The sequence below is a fragment of the Macaca mulatta genome, chromosome 8 (genome assembly GCF_049350105.2).
Source record: "Macaca mulatta isolate MMU2019108-1 chromosome 8, T2T-MMU8v2.0, whole genome shotgun sequence".
NCBI classification, from domain to species: Eukaryota; Metazoa; Chordata; class Mammalia; order Primates; family Cercopithecidae; genus Macaca; species Macaca mulatta.
The window spans coordinates 148,546,264-148,563,467 of NC_133413.1; the positions used below are offsets into that span (position 1 = coordinate 148,546,264).

General features: G+C 43.2%; 1 protein-coding gene across 1 annotated transcript in view; it reads right to left on the bottom strand.

The window, feature by feature from the left end:
• The window catches only part of FAM135B (family with sequence similarity 135 member B), a 353,644-nt gene that overhangs the window by 109,412 nt on the left and 227,028 nt on the right, over nucleotides 1-17,204 (bottom strand). Inside the window, exons 5-7 of the mRNA XM_001090012.4 lie at nucleotides 15,244-15,314; nucleotides 9,361-9,534; nucleotides 423-549 (exon numbers count right to left, since the gene is read on the bottom strand). Coding sequence (XP_001090012.4) covers nucleotides 423-549; nucleotides 9,361-9,534; nucleotides 15,244-15,314 — 372 coding nt within the window. The remainder of the gene's footprint in view (nucleotides 1-422; nucleotides 550-9,360; nucleotides 9,535-15,243; nucleotides 15,315-17,204) is intronic.

Here is a 17,204-nt window from a genome sequence, read left to right on the forward strand (position 1 = left end):
TATTAGCTATTGGGGAGCCCACTCTACAGGTGGGAAAACTGATGTTCAGAGAGTGCACAAATGAAAGTGGGAGCTAGGTTTTGAAAGCAGGCATGGCTTTCAATGTTATCACACAGTCTGAGTGGCCCCCTCACAGCACAGCCTCCTGACCTACAGAGAACCGTATTCTTCCAAGAGACCACATATAAGAAGTATCATATGAAGACCATATTCCTTGTATCTATCCCAGGGCTTGGCCTTAGAAATATTTCTGATAGAGCTTGTAGTGATAAAAAGAAGAGGTGGGAAGATGGTGAAAGGAAGGGTTAAATTAGCAAAAATCTCTGAAGGGGATGTTTCAAAGAAGCATGATTCTCATAGAACATACACTCTGCAAAGTAAAGTTTGAAAGTTTTGAAGCAACTGCCCCACGCAGGCCTTACCTCTGAGGAAGTCGGCTTGCAGTATCCAGCTCCAAAGACCAAGTTTTCCAGAGAAATGATAGACTGTTCTTGTCCGGTGTCTGGGCCACCTTTACCAAGCCAGGAGCCTCTTCCTGGACGAGTAAAACTAAATGAAAGATAATTGAAAGGGTGAAAAAGGAGGTAAAGAAAGTGATGGTGCCATTAACTCAGCCCCTTTGAGGGGTGTTCCTGTGAAGCCTTTGGGATAAGTCATTTAGGAGTAGTTCACCCCCAGGAGGTGTTTGCATGTGACATTTGTGGATGTCTTGATAATAAAGAGGGTATAACTGGCATGTAAGCTTGAAAGTCAAAGATGATACACATCCTACAACGTGTGCATGTAAATGCCCACCCTGAATACCAACAACATACCTGTAAGAAACACTGAAGCAGAGCTCCAAGCTTATATCACTAGAGGGGAAGGTGGCATGGGCTCCGGAAGTTTCAGGGGCAACTCTGACCGGACAAGGTCTGAGTCCTGTCACTGCTCCTTCCACCCCCTCGTCCCACTCCCTGGACCTCTTTTCTTCTGTGGAAAAGCATAAACCATCTTCCTCCATGATCCACACAAGAGTCTAATACGATGTCAAAGACTGTCATAAGCCAGAAAGCACTCGCTGTGTCAACGCTAATTGGGAAGACCATAACCTACTCAGCTCACAAATGCGCAGTTCCTGCCCAGCTCTGCAATCCAAAGATTAATGGACATGTGATGGCAATGATCAATGTCAGGATCAAAGGAGATTAGGAAAAGATGTGTGATTATTCAAATTTATCATATTTGAGTTTATGATCATCTTCCTCTATCTTTACCTGTTTGTTTTTCATCAATTGATATACCAGTAATGTTTACTCATTCTCGTATTCTTTTTTAGATCTCTTCTATTCAATTTCTTTTCCAATGGATGTTTTGTCATATTGTGGATACTATATTCTAGGCATGTTTTAGTCCCTCAGTAAAATTTAAAGTCTCTGATGGCAAAGAGAGTCTTGACAATAAATAGCCCCTGGTGACATCTTCACCATCTTCACTATGGGTGCTTAAGAAACATTTGTGGAAGGGCTTAATCCAAGAGATCCAGGTTCCTGCTTAAAATATTGACAGGAAAATAAATTTAGAATTATATTTCTGTTTAATTCATTTATTCAAATATGTATTAGGCCCATACCATACGCCAGGCAGTGGGTTAGGTGCTAGGATGATAAGATGATTAAGGCACAGCCTTCACCTTAAGACATTTGTCTAGAGAGCAAAGGAAACCAACAGATGTAATACAATGCAGGAAAATTCAGGCCAGTGTGTGCAGGAGAGCAATTTCCGAGGCAAACGAGGTAAAAAGAATACCATTCAGGACATAGGCATGGGCAAGGACTTCATGTCTAAAAATGGCAACAAAAGCCAAAATTGACAAATGGGATCTAATTAAACTAAAGAGCTTCTGCACAGCAAAAGAAACTACCATCAGAGTGAACAGGCAACCTACAGAATGGGAGAAAATTTTTGCAATCTACTTATCTGACAAAGGGCTAATATCCAGAACCTACAAAGAAATCAAACAAATTTACAAGAAAAAAACAAACAACCCCATCAAAAAGTGGGCAAAGGATATGAACAGACATTTCTCAAAAGAAGACACGCATACAGCCAACAGATACATGAAAAAATGCTCGACATCACTGGCCACCAGAGAAATGCAAATAGAAACCACAATGAGATACCATCTCACACCAGTTAGAATGGTGATCATTAAAAAGTCAGGAAACAACAGGTGCTGGAGAGGATGTGGAGAAATAGGAACACTTTTACACTGTTGGTGGGATTGTAAACTAGTTCAACCATTATGGAAAACAGTATGGCGATTCCTCAAGGATCTAGAACTAGAAGTACCATATGACCCAGCCATCCCATTACTGGGTATATAACCCAAAGGATTATAAATCATGCTGCTATAAAGACACATGCACATGTATGTTCATTGCAGCACTATTCACAATAGCAAAGACTTGGAATCAACCCAAATGTCCATCAGTAACAGACTGGATTAAGAAAATGTGGCACATATACACCATGGAATACTATGCAGCCATAAAAAAGGATGAGTTTGTGTCCTTGTACGGACATGGATGCAGCTGGAAACCATCATTCTCAGCAAACTATCGCAAGAACAGAAAACCAAACACCTCATGTTCTCACTCATAGGTGGGAACTGAACAATGAGATCACTTGGACTTGGGAAGGGGAACATCACACACTGGGGCCTATCATGGGGAGTGGGGAGGGGGGAGGGATTGCATTGGGAGTTATACCTGATGTAAATGACGAGTTGATGGGTGCTGACGAGTTGATGGATGCAGCACACCAACATGGCACAAGTATACATATGTAACAAACCTGCACGTTATGCATATGTACCCTAGAACTTAAAGTATAATAATAATAATAATAAAAAGAATTTGTCTAGAGATGATCCTCAGAGATGGCCAATCAGCGAGGGGGCAATAAAGCCAGCCTCTCAGGGTTCAACTCCCTAAAGGCTGTGTGACCTAAGGCAAGTTTTTAATCTCCCTACTCTGCTTCTTCCTGTCAGAAGGTTTGATACAAATACCCTAGCCATTTGGTGGTTGTGGGGGTCCCATGGGATAAGCTAGGGGCAGCTTCCAGTACAGTGTCTGGCAAGCAGCAAGGCTTCCATCAATGCTAGGAGCTATCTGTTGTTAATACCACACATATAATAAAATAGAATCACTGTTCTGATTTCTTTTGAATTGCAAGTTGAAGAAACTCTATAATTTACCTGGAAGATGGATAAAAGGAACATCCACAAGAAAAGTAGAAAGTGTGTATGTGGATATTCCTGGCACATTCACTGGACAGACTGTAGATTAACAACTAAAATAACTTGTTATTTACTTAATTAGCTTTTCTGGTGGATCTGAATCCCTCAAGTGAAATCCAATCATATCCATTTGGGAGTTAAAAATGGATTCTTTGCTTCAACTTGTTTTAGTGAAGGCTAAGGGGTTTTGGAGGTTAAATGTTAATTTCACACCTGTTTCATGATAATTGGATTTAACCACTTTTCTGGAAAAGTTAGTGCTTGCCCTATTTGACAGGAATTTCCCACAAGCTTAAAGGGTTCCCTTTGTTTCCAGTTGCTGTGATCCAACTGATAGAAGTTCTTCCTGCAAAATCCAGAAGACAGAAGACAGAAGACAGTTCTATTTTTACCCCCATCCCTGGAGAAATCTAGCCCTTACTGTGAATTTATATCTGTGTTTCACTCCACCAAGGTTTCTGCAGACAAACTTGCAAGACTCTTTCGATCGGAAGGTTAAACATTTTACTAAGATTTCTGATTCCCAAATTCTCATTAGGATAGTATCAGGGCCCCCGTTATAAAATGGGAGTGAAGCCTGCTGATATGGTTTCACTGTGTCCTCACCCAAATCTCATCTTGAATTGTAGTTTTTGTAATACCCACATGTTGTGCGAGGGACCCAGTGAGAGGTAACTGAATCATGGGGGTGGTTACCTCCATGCTGTTCTCCTGCAGTGAGTTCCATCTCATGAGATCTGATGGTTTTATAAGGGGCTTTCCCCTATTTGCTCAGCACTTCTCCTTGCTGCTGTCATGTGAAGAAGGACATGTTTGCTTCCCCTTCCACCATGATTGTAAGCTTCCTGAGGCTACCTCAGCCCAGCAGAACTGTGAGTCAATTAAACCTCTTTTCTTTATTAATTACCCAGCCTTGGGTATTTCTTTATAGCAGTATAGGAATGGAATAATACAGTAAACTGGTACCACAAAATGTGGCAGTGACTTTAGAACTGAGTAACAGGCAGAAGTTGGAACAATTTGAAGGGCTCAGAAGAAGACAGGAAAATGTGGGAAAGTTTGGAATTTCCTAGAGGCTTGGAGGACTCAGAAGACAGGAAGATGTGGTAAAGTTTGGAACTTCCTAGAGACATGTTGAATGGCCTTAACCAAATTGCTGATAGTGATAAGGGCAATGAAGTCCAGGGTGAGGTGTCTCAGATGGAGATTAGGAACTTCTTGGGAACTGGAACAAAGGTGATTCTTGCTATGCTTTAATAAAGAGACTGGCAACATGTTCCCCCTTCCCTAGAGATCTGTGGAATTTTGAACTTGAGAGAGATGATTTAGGGTATCTGGCGGAAGAAATTTCTAAGTAGTAAAGCTTTCAAGAGGGAACAGAGCATAAAAGTTTGGAAAATTTGCAGCCTGATGATGCAATAGAAAAGAAAAACCCATTTTCTAGAAAGAGACTCAAGCCTGCTGCAGAAATTTGCATAAGTAATGAGGGACCCAATGTTAATCACCAAGGAAATGGGGAAAATGTCTCTAGGGCATTCCAGAGACCTTCTTGGAAACCCCTCCCATCACAGGCCCAGAGGCCCAGGAAGAAAAAATGGTTTTGAGGACCTGGGACCAGGGTCCCCTTGCTGTGCGCAGCCTAGAGACTTGGTGCCCTGTGTCCCAGCTGCTCCAGTTGTGACTAAAAGGGGCCAAGGTATAGCTCAGCCCATGGCTTCAGAGGGTGCAAGCCTCAAGCCTTGGCAGCCTCCACTTGATGTTGAGCCTGCAGGTGCACAGAAGTCAAGAATTGAGGTTTGGGAATCTCTGCCTAGATTTCAGAGGCTATATGGAAACTCCTGGATGTCCAGGCAGAAGTTTGCTGCAGGAGCAGATCCCTCATGGAGAATCTCTGCTAGGGCAGGGCAGAAGGGAAATACAGGGTCAGAACTCCCACACGAGTCCCCACTGGGACATGGCCTAATGGAGCTATGACAAGAGGGCCACCATCCTCCAGACTCCAGAATAATAGATCCACTGATAGCTTGCCCCATGTGCCTGGAAAAGCCACACTCAACATCAGCCCATGAAAGCAACCAGTGGAGGAGACTGTACCCTGCAAAATCAAGGGGCATTGCTACCCAAGGTCATGGGAGCTCACCTCTTGCATCAGCATGACCTGGATGTGAGAGATGGAGTCAAAGGGGATTATTTCAGAGCTTTGAGATTTAATTACTGCCTTATTAGATTTTGGACTTGCATGGGACCTGTAACCCCTTTGTTTTGGCCAATTTGGAATAGATATATTTACCCAATGCCTGTACCCTCAATGTGTCTAGAAAATAACTAACTTGCTTCTGATTTTGCAGGCTCATAGGCAGAAGGGACTTGCCTTGTCTCAGTTGAGACTTTGGACTTGGACTTTTGGGTTAATGCTGAAATGAATTAAGACTTTGGGGGACTGTTGGAAAGGCATGATTGTGTTTTGAAATGTAAGGACATGAGATTTGGAAAGGATCAGGGTGAAATGATACGGTTTGGCTATGTCTCTACCCAGAGTTCATCTTGAATTATAGTTCCCATAATCCCCACATGTGGTGGGAGGGATCTGGTGGGAGGTAACTGAATCATGAGGGCAGTTACCTCCATGCTGTTCTTGTGATAGTAAGTGAATGCTCACAAGATCTGATGGTTTTATAAAGGGCTTTTCCCCTTTTGCTCAGCACTTCTCCTTGATGCTGCCATGTGAAGAAGGATGTGTTTTCTTCCACTTCCACCATGATTGTATGTTTCCTGAGGCCTCCCCAGCACTGTGGAACTGTGGGTCAGTTAAACCTCTTTCCTTTATACATTACCCAGTGCCAATTATTTCTTCATAGCAGAGTGAGAACAGACTAATACACCTGCTCTCTGCCCTTTCAGTTGGCATAAACACTTTGCATTAACAAACTGGCCTCTAATCTGATGTAACTTTCAGTCTAACCAACTCAAAGCTGCTGGAGTCTTTACAAAACATAGATCTTACCGGGTAACTCTCCTGCTGAAAACATTCAGTGCCTCCTTTTTATACAATAAACAAATTCTCAATTCTTTAATGTGTCATTAATTACTGTATTAAACTGTAACTCCAATTTACCATCCCAAATTCACTTTTCACTGTCACAGTCTCTTGTCCTCTAGGTGTAGCACAAAGACCGTTTCTTCTAGAAAGATTTCTCTCATGTCCCTGAAGTAGAGTTGCTTCTTTCCCATGCTAACGATTACATACCATTTATTAAATGCTTTTTATGTACTAGACATGAGGCCTAGGTGAGGGCTTGGAATACGAGAGGTGCTAAATAACAATCAACTGAATTAATGGCCAAGGGTTTTACATGTGCTGTCTCATTTAATCCTTCTAAAAGCGTTCTGGTATGTACTGAAACTGAAACTCACATGCTCAAACTAACAGAGTTAACAAGCAGAGGGCTCAGATTTGCAACATGGGTCTGTCTAACCCTAAAAACCATCCCTTTAATTCCTACCCTACACTGGGTTCCCACTCCACTCACTTAACAGGTATTGCTCAGAATTAGAGTTTGGTCTACATGTGTTTCTGCCGGACTCTGAGACTTTAATGATGTCAGACTTGATTTATCTCAGAGTTTCCAGACATGGCCTCTCTAGAAGTGGCCAAAGCTTTTGCCACCCACCTTGAAGGAAGCATGTTTTCGCCACGTGCAGCACTATACACCTCATCCCATTGCACCTTCTCATCATCCCTGTTGGGTTAGTATCACATCTCATTTTTCAAAAATTTTCGGCTTGGTGCAGTGGCTTACACCTATAATCTTAGCACTTTGGGAGGCTGAGGCAGGTGGATTTCGTGACCTCAGGAGTTTGAGACCAGTATGACCAACTTGGTGAAACCCTGTCTCTACAAAAAATTAAAAAAATTTAGCTGGGCATGGTGGCTCCTGCCTGTAGTCCCAGCTACTTGTGGGGCTGAGGCAGGAGGATCACTTGAGCCCAGTTGGCAGAGGTTGCAGTGAGCTGAATTTGCATTACTGTGCTCTAGCTTGGGTGACAGACAGAATGAGACCCTGTCTCAAAAAACAAAACAAAACAAAAAAACAATAAAAATAAAATAAAATAAATGGAAATTACTTTGACTCATTCATTGACTTATATGTTGAAACAGACGCTAGAAAATTTAGGTGACTTATCCAAGAATTCCCCAAAAAGTAAGTGGTAGGGCTAGATGATAAGATGGTCTTGACTCCAGCCGATGAAAGAACAATTTGATCCCAGGGCCCCAGAATCTGCTGCAGGAAGCTCTGCCTTTCCTACCGCAGGCTGTCTGTCACCTTCTCTTGCCTCATCTTCAGCAGTGACAGCCTGCTAATCGCAGGACCTGACCTCGCTAGCCTCACCTCATGGAGGGCAGACAGATCATGCCCTTAACTCTGCATTGAGGACGTGATTTGCCAGCCTTGGAGTGCGTTAGGAGATAGGGAATATCCTTTGGGAATATTCTTCACAGGATGATAATACTCTCTGCTGCTTTCTGGATTCTATATCTCCTGTCACTTCCCAAGGTCAGGTCTGCTCTCCTTTGTTTCTGTAACTGTGAATATTGTAACATTTTCTACCAATCTCTACCACAACAGCATAACTTCACAAATGCAAATGGGCCCACTTCATTGGACTGTGAACTCACTGAGGGAAAGACCTATTCCAAAGTATTTTTATATTCCATAGTAGAATGTACTGCATATTCTCTTACACTTTTCCTAGAGCACAGCAGGCCCCCAGTAAATACCCATTGAGTAAAAGAATAACGGAGCCAGGAAAGGAACCCAGCAGATGGATGTGGTCACTGGATCACACCTCCAGGGGCACCAGCTCCTGGTCACATGGCATGGGTCAGATTGGGTAACTAATTTCCCACTCTCTGACCCCAGCAGAGAACAGGGGCTTCAGGACAGGAACAGCAAACGTAGTGAAAATTCTAGTCTCCTGTACCTGCACTTAAACTCTCAGCACTGAGAAGCCATTCAGAAAAGAGAAATTAGGAAAGATTCCTTTTGGAAATGCCATGCTACAACATTCTATGCATAAACACTGCACACATGCAACTTTTGCCCATGTGCATATGTAATGTTTTGAAATTATTTCATGCACCGATCTGGCCATGCTCGGAGTAGGTATGAAGACAGGCAAGCACAGTACAATATGCTACATGTTGTCAGTTCTGTCCCTCCACTTGGGACATTCATAGAACCTCAGTGGTTCACATGATCTTGAACATGTTCTGGGAAAATTCACAGAAGGGAAGAATCAAACCATATGCATGGGCTGGGCACGGTGGCTCATGCCTGGAATTCCAGCACTTTGAGAGGCTGAGGAGGGTGGATAACCTGAGGTCAAGAGTTTGAGACCAGCCTGGCCAACATGGTGAAACCCCAGGTCTACTAAAAATTACAAAAATTAGCTGGGCTTGGTGGCAGGTGCCCGTAATCCCAGCTACTCAGGAGGCTGAGGCAGGAGAATCACTTAACCCCGGGAACCGGAAGTTGCAGCAAGCCGAGGTTGTGCCATTGCACTCCAGCCTGGGCAACAAGAGCAAGACTCCCTCTCGAATAAATAAATAAATAAATAAATAAATGGACCTTCTACATTTGAACAAATAACTACTTGGGGAAGAAAAAGAAAACTAAGCCCCTATCATGTGCCTGGCACTATCTTCATTTGAGATTCACTAAAATCTTATGTAGATGGGATACACATTAGTATCCCTGTTGTAGAGGATTATATGGCTCAGGAACATTAAATGACTTCTGAAAGAAGGCGCAGTTAGAAAATGTGAAGCCAGACTCCAAGTCTTCCTGGTGTAAGCCATAGTTTGCAGGTTTTCGACTTCCGGGTCCCACACCAGTCTCCCCTTGGGACCTCCTCCTTACTCTCTCCCATGCTCCTCAGTGAGAACCAAAGCTTAAACCTGCAGCCTTAGAGAAACTCCCTTGCGTGTGCTGATCTCTCCTGGAAAACTCCCTGCCCCTCCACCACACCTGCAATGGAAGGTAGGTCCCACATATCAGGGCTGCCTCCAAACTTCATACCTGATCAAGGGCTGCTGCAGAGCCACCAGGGCAGCATGGACGGTCACTGAGATCACAGACAGGTGGAAATAGTCGAACATGACCGGGACCTGGTGGTGCAGACCATTCCGGGGGTGGAAGTGCAGGCCAAGCGTGCGGCTGCTGACCATCGGTGCCCCGGCCACATCCCTCAACCTAGAAGGCAAGCATGTGAGCTCATGTGAGAAATGGTGGGTTTGCCCCTGCTGTCATCCTAGCATATCTGTATTAAGCCTCTCCATTGGCCAAGCACCATGCATACATCGTCTTATTCAGTCCTGCAAGTGCTCTGCCTGGTAGAGATCATTTTTCCCATCACTGGCAGATGAGAAAACCAGGGTTCAGAGGTATTACTGGATATCACACAGCTGCTACACAACAGATCTGGTGACATGCTGCACTGTCAGGGACATCAAGCTCATGTGTCAGTGATGGATAGGAAGCACACACTAGCTTTTCAAGACTCTTCAACACTGAAGCCTCCTACTTTTTCCACTTCATTTTTATTTCCCCCATAGATGTCCAGATGTCCAGCGCTCTCCTCATAATGCTGCACTGACTGTGTGAGCCTATGTTTTCGAACAGATTCCTACCACTTAAGGGACTATGATTAATGCATCTTTATAATCCCAATACCTAGCCTAGTATCTGGCAGGTATTGAGAATATAAAAACAAATTAAAACGAACAATTGACTGACTGAATGAACAAAAGAATGAATGACACCCAAAGCACAGTGCTTAAATAATCTGACTAGTTTCATCAAGAGTTCCCCAATGTCTGCTCCAGTATTTTGTAATTGACACGTATCTGAGTCTAAGAGATTAAACCAACTGTCACAGCATCTTTGATGATTAAAAGAAGATTGGTTGTTACCTATATAAAACCTGGGGCCATGTTTGCCCCAGGAAGACCCAGCACTAATCTCAAATCCTGAGAACCAGTCATTTGGGCTGTGCAAATTTCTCTGAAGCAGAACACAAGGGAAACCTGGGAGGAGCATCTTTCATGAGGAGAGCAGAGAGGAAATGCTTGTCCTCCATCCGTAGATAAGGAAATGAAGCACAGAAAGGGCCAGATGGAGGGAGCAGCCTCTGAAGACCCAACACCACGGGCTTTGCTTCCTTGAAACCCTTGTTGCTTGTGTGCAAACAAAGGCCAAGTGAAAGAGCCAGCTAAATTATTGGAGCTCAGGATGACTCCATAGATTGAATATGAATAATGATCCCCTGGTACCAGAAAGAAATCTGTTGGGGAGAGGGTGAAGGGTCTACCCCATGAATCTCAGCAAGGTGTTAACATTTACATTATTTTTAATTCTGGCTACAATGTATTGAGAGCTTATTATGAACTGAACATGTACTTTTCCCTTTAATCCGCATGGCAATTATAGGAGGTATTTATTGGCATTATTCTGTTTGTAGACAAGGAAGTAAAGTCAACAAGAGTTAATTAAAGCCACAAGACAAAAATGTAATCTTGGACCAGGTCTTCCTGATTCACAGTTATTTCTGAGTTACTGCTCAATATTGCTTTGAATCCAGTCAGACCCAGGTTCCTATGAATCACAGATATATCCCTAGGGCTTGAACAACAGAATGTTAAATACATATCAGTGTAGCAAAGATGGCAAAAATGTTCACAAGAATTTAAGCCACATTAGTAAAAGTAAAGAATTAAGAATGAAGAGGTGGTAACTCTCCTGTGCTCTTAAAGAGATATATCCAAAATGGAGATAAAACTTAGGTCCTGGTGGTGGTGCAGGGAGGTCTCTAAGCTCTGAAATGATGGTGGTAAACTTGATTGCACTGATAGGACAGTGTCTGAGTTCTTATAAGGGAAATAAAGCAAACAAATTAAACAAACAAAAAACACACACAGAAATAGCCCTAGTATTTAACCTGGAAATGACATAAATAAGGTTTCTTTTTTATTTTTTTGAGATGGAGTCTCACTCTGTCACCCAGGCTGCCAGGCTGGAGTACTGTGGTGTAATCTCGGCTCACTGCAACCTCCGCCTCCTGGGTTCAAGAAAACCTCCCACCTCAACCTCCCAAGTAGCTGGGATTACAAGCCTGAGCCCACACCCAGCTAATTTTTGTATTTTTTAGTAGAGATGGGGTTTCACCATGTTGGCCAGGCTGGTCTTGAATTCCTGACCAAAAGTAATCCTCTTGCCTTGGCCTACCAAAGTGCTGGGATTACAGGTGAGAACCACCGTGCCTGGTCAAGAAGATTTCTTTTCTGAACTGCCATCCAGACTTGGGATTTGTCTGGGTGGTCACAAGAAATAAAACTGAAATCTACTGAGGGCAGATGCACAGGGATGAATCGTTCCTTGAAATAAAGAAGAATTTCCCAATCAGCAGAACTATTCAGGGCAGAATGGGCCATGATGTGAAGGAGTGAGGTTCCCATCCCTGTGCAAACAGGTTCTGATGGGTCTTTGCAGAGGAACAAGTACAAATATGAGATTAGAATAAAGCACAGTTTCCTCACCTCATAACATTGCTTTGGGGACCGAGTCATGCTTTCTTGTGGTGGGAGGGGGCGCTGCTAACTTGTGCACTGTACGACGTGCAGCAGCATATCTGGCCTTCACTCACTAGACGGCAATATCTAAGTGTGACAATCCTGTCTGCTTCACACCATTCCTGGGACTTGTTCTAAGGCCCTAGAAGAGGTTGGCCTTCTTTCGGATCTATAAAGTCAGAAGTGAAGCCCTGCCCTTACTGTGCTCACATCTCCCCTCAAGCATCCTCCTCAGCTGTGATAACCAAACATGTCTCTGGGCAAGGCCACATGTCTCCAGGGGTCAGAATCCTCCCACCTGCATTGAGAGCCACCAGAAAAGACAAATTTCAGGAGCTCTTCTGTCCCAATATGAGAGGCTCTGCTTCTCCATTTTGTTCCCACCCAGGCCTATATGATGCTAAAGAAGCCAGATGACTTGGTCATGTTTCAGAGCCTAATGTCCACCCCAGGATATGCCACGGATGCCTTGTCATCCTTAAACTCAATTTATGAAAATTTAAAAATGTGGCATTTTCAATCTTCCCCAGCCTCTGACTTCCTGTTCATCTTAGCTAATCTTATAGTTCATGAAAACCCTTATTATTATTATTATTAAGTGCTTGGGAGAGGAAGCAACACATTGAAGCCTGGCCTCACTTCCAGCTAAGAAGCCATAAAGAGCAAGAAGACATTTATCCATCAGATTGTGTACTTGGCCTGCTACATATATTGTCTCTCTTAATCATCAAACAGACCTATGAGGTATGTATTCTATAATGATATCTATTTTATAACTGAAGCTACTGAGATTTATGAAAGTGTGAGACTTCCCCAATGTTTTATAGTTAATGAGTGCAGAGTCTAGGTTGCTGAGTTTTATACACTTTGATTAAACCAGTCACCGGTATACAGGCTCTCCATTAACTACTGTTTTGCTGAACAGAAAGTCTCATTTACTGTGTACACTATGGCTTATCACATGGAGGGCAGGTGGGAGGCTGATTTCTAGGCTGAGCTTGGAGTTAGCCGCAAGGTTCTGTGATGAATTGGAAATGTCTACCATAAAGCTATGAATGAATGTCTGGGAAGGAAGTGGAACAGAGTGATAGGGCGGGGTGGGTTACTGGAGGTGTTAATGACAGAAACCCCAGATGGTTAGAGGAAAATAGGAGCACCATAACGTCAGGGCTTTACTTCTGAGTTTATAGCTCGGGAAGAAGGCCAGCCTCTTTTAGGGCGTCTGAGTTCAGTATGGTGCTAGAACAAGTCCTGGCGATGGGGTGAAGCAGGTAGGATTCGTCAAGTCTCTACACTATCCTGCTAAGGAGAAAGCAGATGTGATGAGAAAGGCAGGTGGCCAGAGGGCTGGGGTCCAGATAGAGACAAAAATGAGGCATCTGTGAAGTTGAACCCAGACTGTGGCACGACCATGGACAGATACTCCTGCCAGCCCAGGGACCAGGCAAGACTGGCTACACATCAGTGGATGCCCCTTCTCAATTCCCATACACGATCAAGTCCCTAACACTTCAGTAGACACCCATCTTTGGTTCAAATCCCCTTGGACCCAACTCCTCATGTTATGAACAGTCCCATAACGGATTAGACAGATTTCAGAGATAGGACAGTCCTTGAGAAGGGGAAGAAGTTCTGCGAAGAAATCTGACCTTTTTTTTATTGTTTTTTGTTTGGTTTGTTTTGTTTTTGAGACAGGGTCTTGCTCTGTAACCCAGGCTGGAGTGCAGTGGCACAATCATGACACACCGTAAACTTGAAGTCCTGGGCTCATGCAATCTTTCCACCTCAGCCTCCCAAAGTGCTGGGATAACAGGCATGAGCCACTGCCCCTGGCCAAATCTGAACTTTGAAGGGATGAGGGAAACAGTTCTGCCAGCATTGACTCATCAGCTTCCCAACTCCCCATTCTCCAAAGGAAAAGGGGAAACATTTGTTGGAGAGGTTACAGAGACCAGAAGTGAAAATTGACTTTAATTTGCAGATAGTGGTCAGCGTGTGCTGAGATTCTGCTAACAGAACGGAGAAAGAAGGAGTTTTCCTCCCTTTGCCTAAGCCAAGAGAGGAGGTCTTCAAGGGAGATTGCCCTGTATCCCCTAGAACAGTGGGAATGCAGTTCCTAGTGCTCAACTCATTCTGCAAAGGCCATCAGGAGAGAAGCTGAGGGTGGCTGGATTGGTCTAAACAAAAGTGAGCAGGCTTGGCAGAGGAGGTTATGTGGAATGGGGGTTAAAGTGTCTGTGTCCATTTCCCATGGGCCAGATGAGTGTGCTTTGGAAAAGTATCCACCCCCAAAGAGCTTCTTGCAAGGAATGAGTCACCCAGCCTCTTGTGAGGCATCACTACATCAGATAACTGCAGGGACGGGGCTGGGTGAGAGTCTTCTGGTCAGGGGTTCCTAAGGAGTCTATCTCTAAGGAATTCACAAGAACATCCTAAGGCCAATTCAGGGTTTACCATATGACAATCCTACTCACAAATGAACCCCTGCCCTTTTCTCCACTGTTTCCCTCCTTACTGTGCCTGACCCTGCAAAGCCTGCAAACTGCAGTGGGGAAGAAATGGGGGATATGAAGTCCCCCACCATGCCCTGTTCCTACACTGGGAGTTTTCTACGCTAGGAAAGCCTGGATCTGGAGGTGAGGTAGAGAAAGGAGGCAACAGAAAGAAGTTATACAATGGATGAGGTTTAGAGTTCTGATATTATACTTCACTGGACTTTTCACACCTAAAAAAGGATGACTTACTCATTAGCGGAAATATCCCAGCTTAGTGGCCTGACAGCTCAGCCCAGGGTAGGAAGAAGAGGCCACAGAACAAGCCGAAAGAAAGCAGTTATGAGAAAGAAGAAAGTTGCCTCCTGCTTATTTAATGAGCAGGTTACAGATAAATGGAGTTTCAAGTTTCAGAGTTGAAACATAACAGCAGATATGTCACACAAAGACGTTGAATCCTGAGAGAATCTCCTTTGATTCAGAAGGGGATTTGCCATTTGTAGCTTCATAGGGTCGTTAATCTAAAACCCCCAATTATTATCACATTGTAAGATGTGTGAAGGTGTCAGACATGAGAAAGTGCCAGTTAATAAAGCCAACAAGTTATGAGATTTCTGTGTATGCATTTGAGCTGCCTGCCTAAAATGTATGTGGTTTGAAATGACCACACAAACTTTCTTAGCCTACACCCCTGAGTAAGGGACATTGCAGCTTATCAGGAGATGCTTATCTGAGAGACGTTCTGAGATTCATGGCCTATGAGACTATCCCAGGAGTAGGGAAGCGGGGAGGAGAGCATCGTGCTACTACAATTCAATAATTTCCATTTCCATGACACTCACTGCTGTTCACTGTCCGTAAAGTGCAGATCCACCTTGAGTTGAAAATCTACTTCACTCAGCGCATCTTCCATCTGCAAAAGAAACAAAGTCCAAGGGATTTCAGGAGTCAAATATTGTCCAAATGAAATACTTAGCTTGTCTACTTCCCAAAGTAGAGAAACACCATCTTGTCCAAAAATCAATGCCATTTATGCTGAAAGCAGAATTTCCATGTATGTTTCATGGAGTTCTGGGTGAACAGGATATCTGGGAGTATTACACAAAAAGAAAAAAAGAAGGGATTTACATACTCAGTTTGGGGAAAGTCAATTTGCAAAAAAAAAAAAATGCTAAACAAGTTTCTTTATTGCAGGACTTTCGAGAGTCTCATTTGGATTTGATCTAGAATCCCATTTGGGGCAAGAGTCAAGTGTTCTGTAGCACCTCCTTTGGGAAGGATGGAGCAGTGAACTCGCAGTGAAATTCCACTTGGCTAGCAATGGGATTAAGTCAGAACAATGTCATCTCTAACCCTCAGGCATCCTCTCAGGGCAGGCATCATGGCCCACGTGTCCAGAGGAGGAAGCTCATGTTTGGGAAAGCAGTCACTTCTTCAGGTGGCTCAGCTTCATTAGAAAGCAGCTTCTCCTTCCTGAGTCCAAGTGATCTCATTGTTCAGTTCCCACCTATGAGTGACTGATGTAAATGACGAGTTGATGGGTGCAGCACACCAACATGGCACAAGTATACATATGTAACAAACCTGCACGTTATGCACATGTACCCTACAACTTAAAGTATAATAATAATAAATAAATTTTTAAAAAAAAATAAATAAAATAAAATAAAATAAAAAGAAAGAAAGCAGCTTCTTCATTTTTGTCTTGAAATCCATTGTATTTAACCATTTTCACTTTAAGACACTGGCATTTTATGTCCTACCCATGGCCGCATTTATCCTTTGCTTTAAGAAAAAATAAAAAAAGAAAACATACTTTTTAAACACAGGAATCTTTATTCTTCCTGCCAGTTTCTCCTATATACCTGGAAGATGGTACCCCTAGTTCTCCTTTTTTAACATCACTCCCAACTCAAGGGGGTGTTACTTGCTAAATACCAGATCTCGCCACCACCTCTACTCAGAGGTCAGCCCAGGGTCAGTTCTACACACCTGTGATAGGACTTGGCCTCCTCCTCATTCACAGGCAGGATGGAGCCCTTTTTGTCTGTAACCACAAAATGCCGTGTCTTGTTTATCTTGGTATTTAACGGTGCCTATTACAATTTTGGAGGCGGTGTTATCACCTGGAAGCTTGTGAGCCAAGTATTGTCTGCTGATGTGTCTTGTTTAGTCCCCATAGTATTTTTGAAAATGTTTTCAACAAATTGCAAACATTTACAATTCAGGCAATTTCATATTTGTATTATGGGTTTTTAGCTTCTGCAAAAAAACAAAAAACAAAGCAAAACAAAACCCTGGACTTGGGAGTGCTGGGCTGGCATTTAGAAACTCATTTAGAAACTCTGTTTCAGGGTTCAATCACCTGATCTGTTTCAGATCAGGTAATTGCTGTCCCTTCTACCACCATTCACAGTATTCACTGACACCCGTCTGACCTGCATCTAAAAGCCCCTGGCTATTTTCTTGTGTAGTGTTCCCAGTAATCCTTGTATGATTAAGAGAGAGACTAGTTTTAATTCATTCTTGATCCCTTGCTCCAGAAATAGTGTCTGCTACATAGAAAGTATCAATGCATCTTTGAGGAATAAATAAAGCTTTTTCCCCAATCCCCACCTTTTTTGGTTTTCATTTCTTTGCAAGAATCTCCTCATCTTCCTGAGATGGAAATATCTTACCCAAAGATCTCTTTGGAAATGTCTTCCTGGTTAAGCATAATTCATGGAGAGATATACAGATGGAATTTATCTTTAGGTCTCCAGGGTTTAAAATTTGTTATTTAAAAAAAAGCATTTAAAAGTTA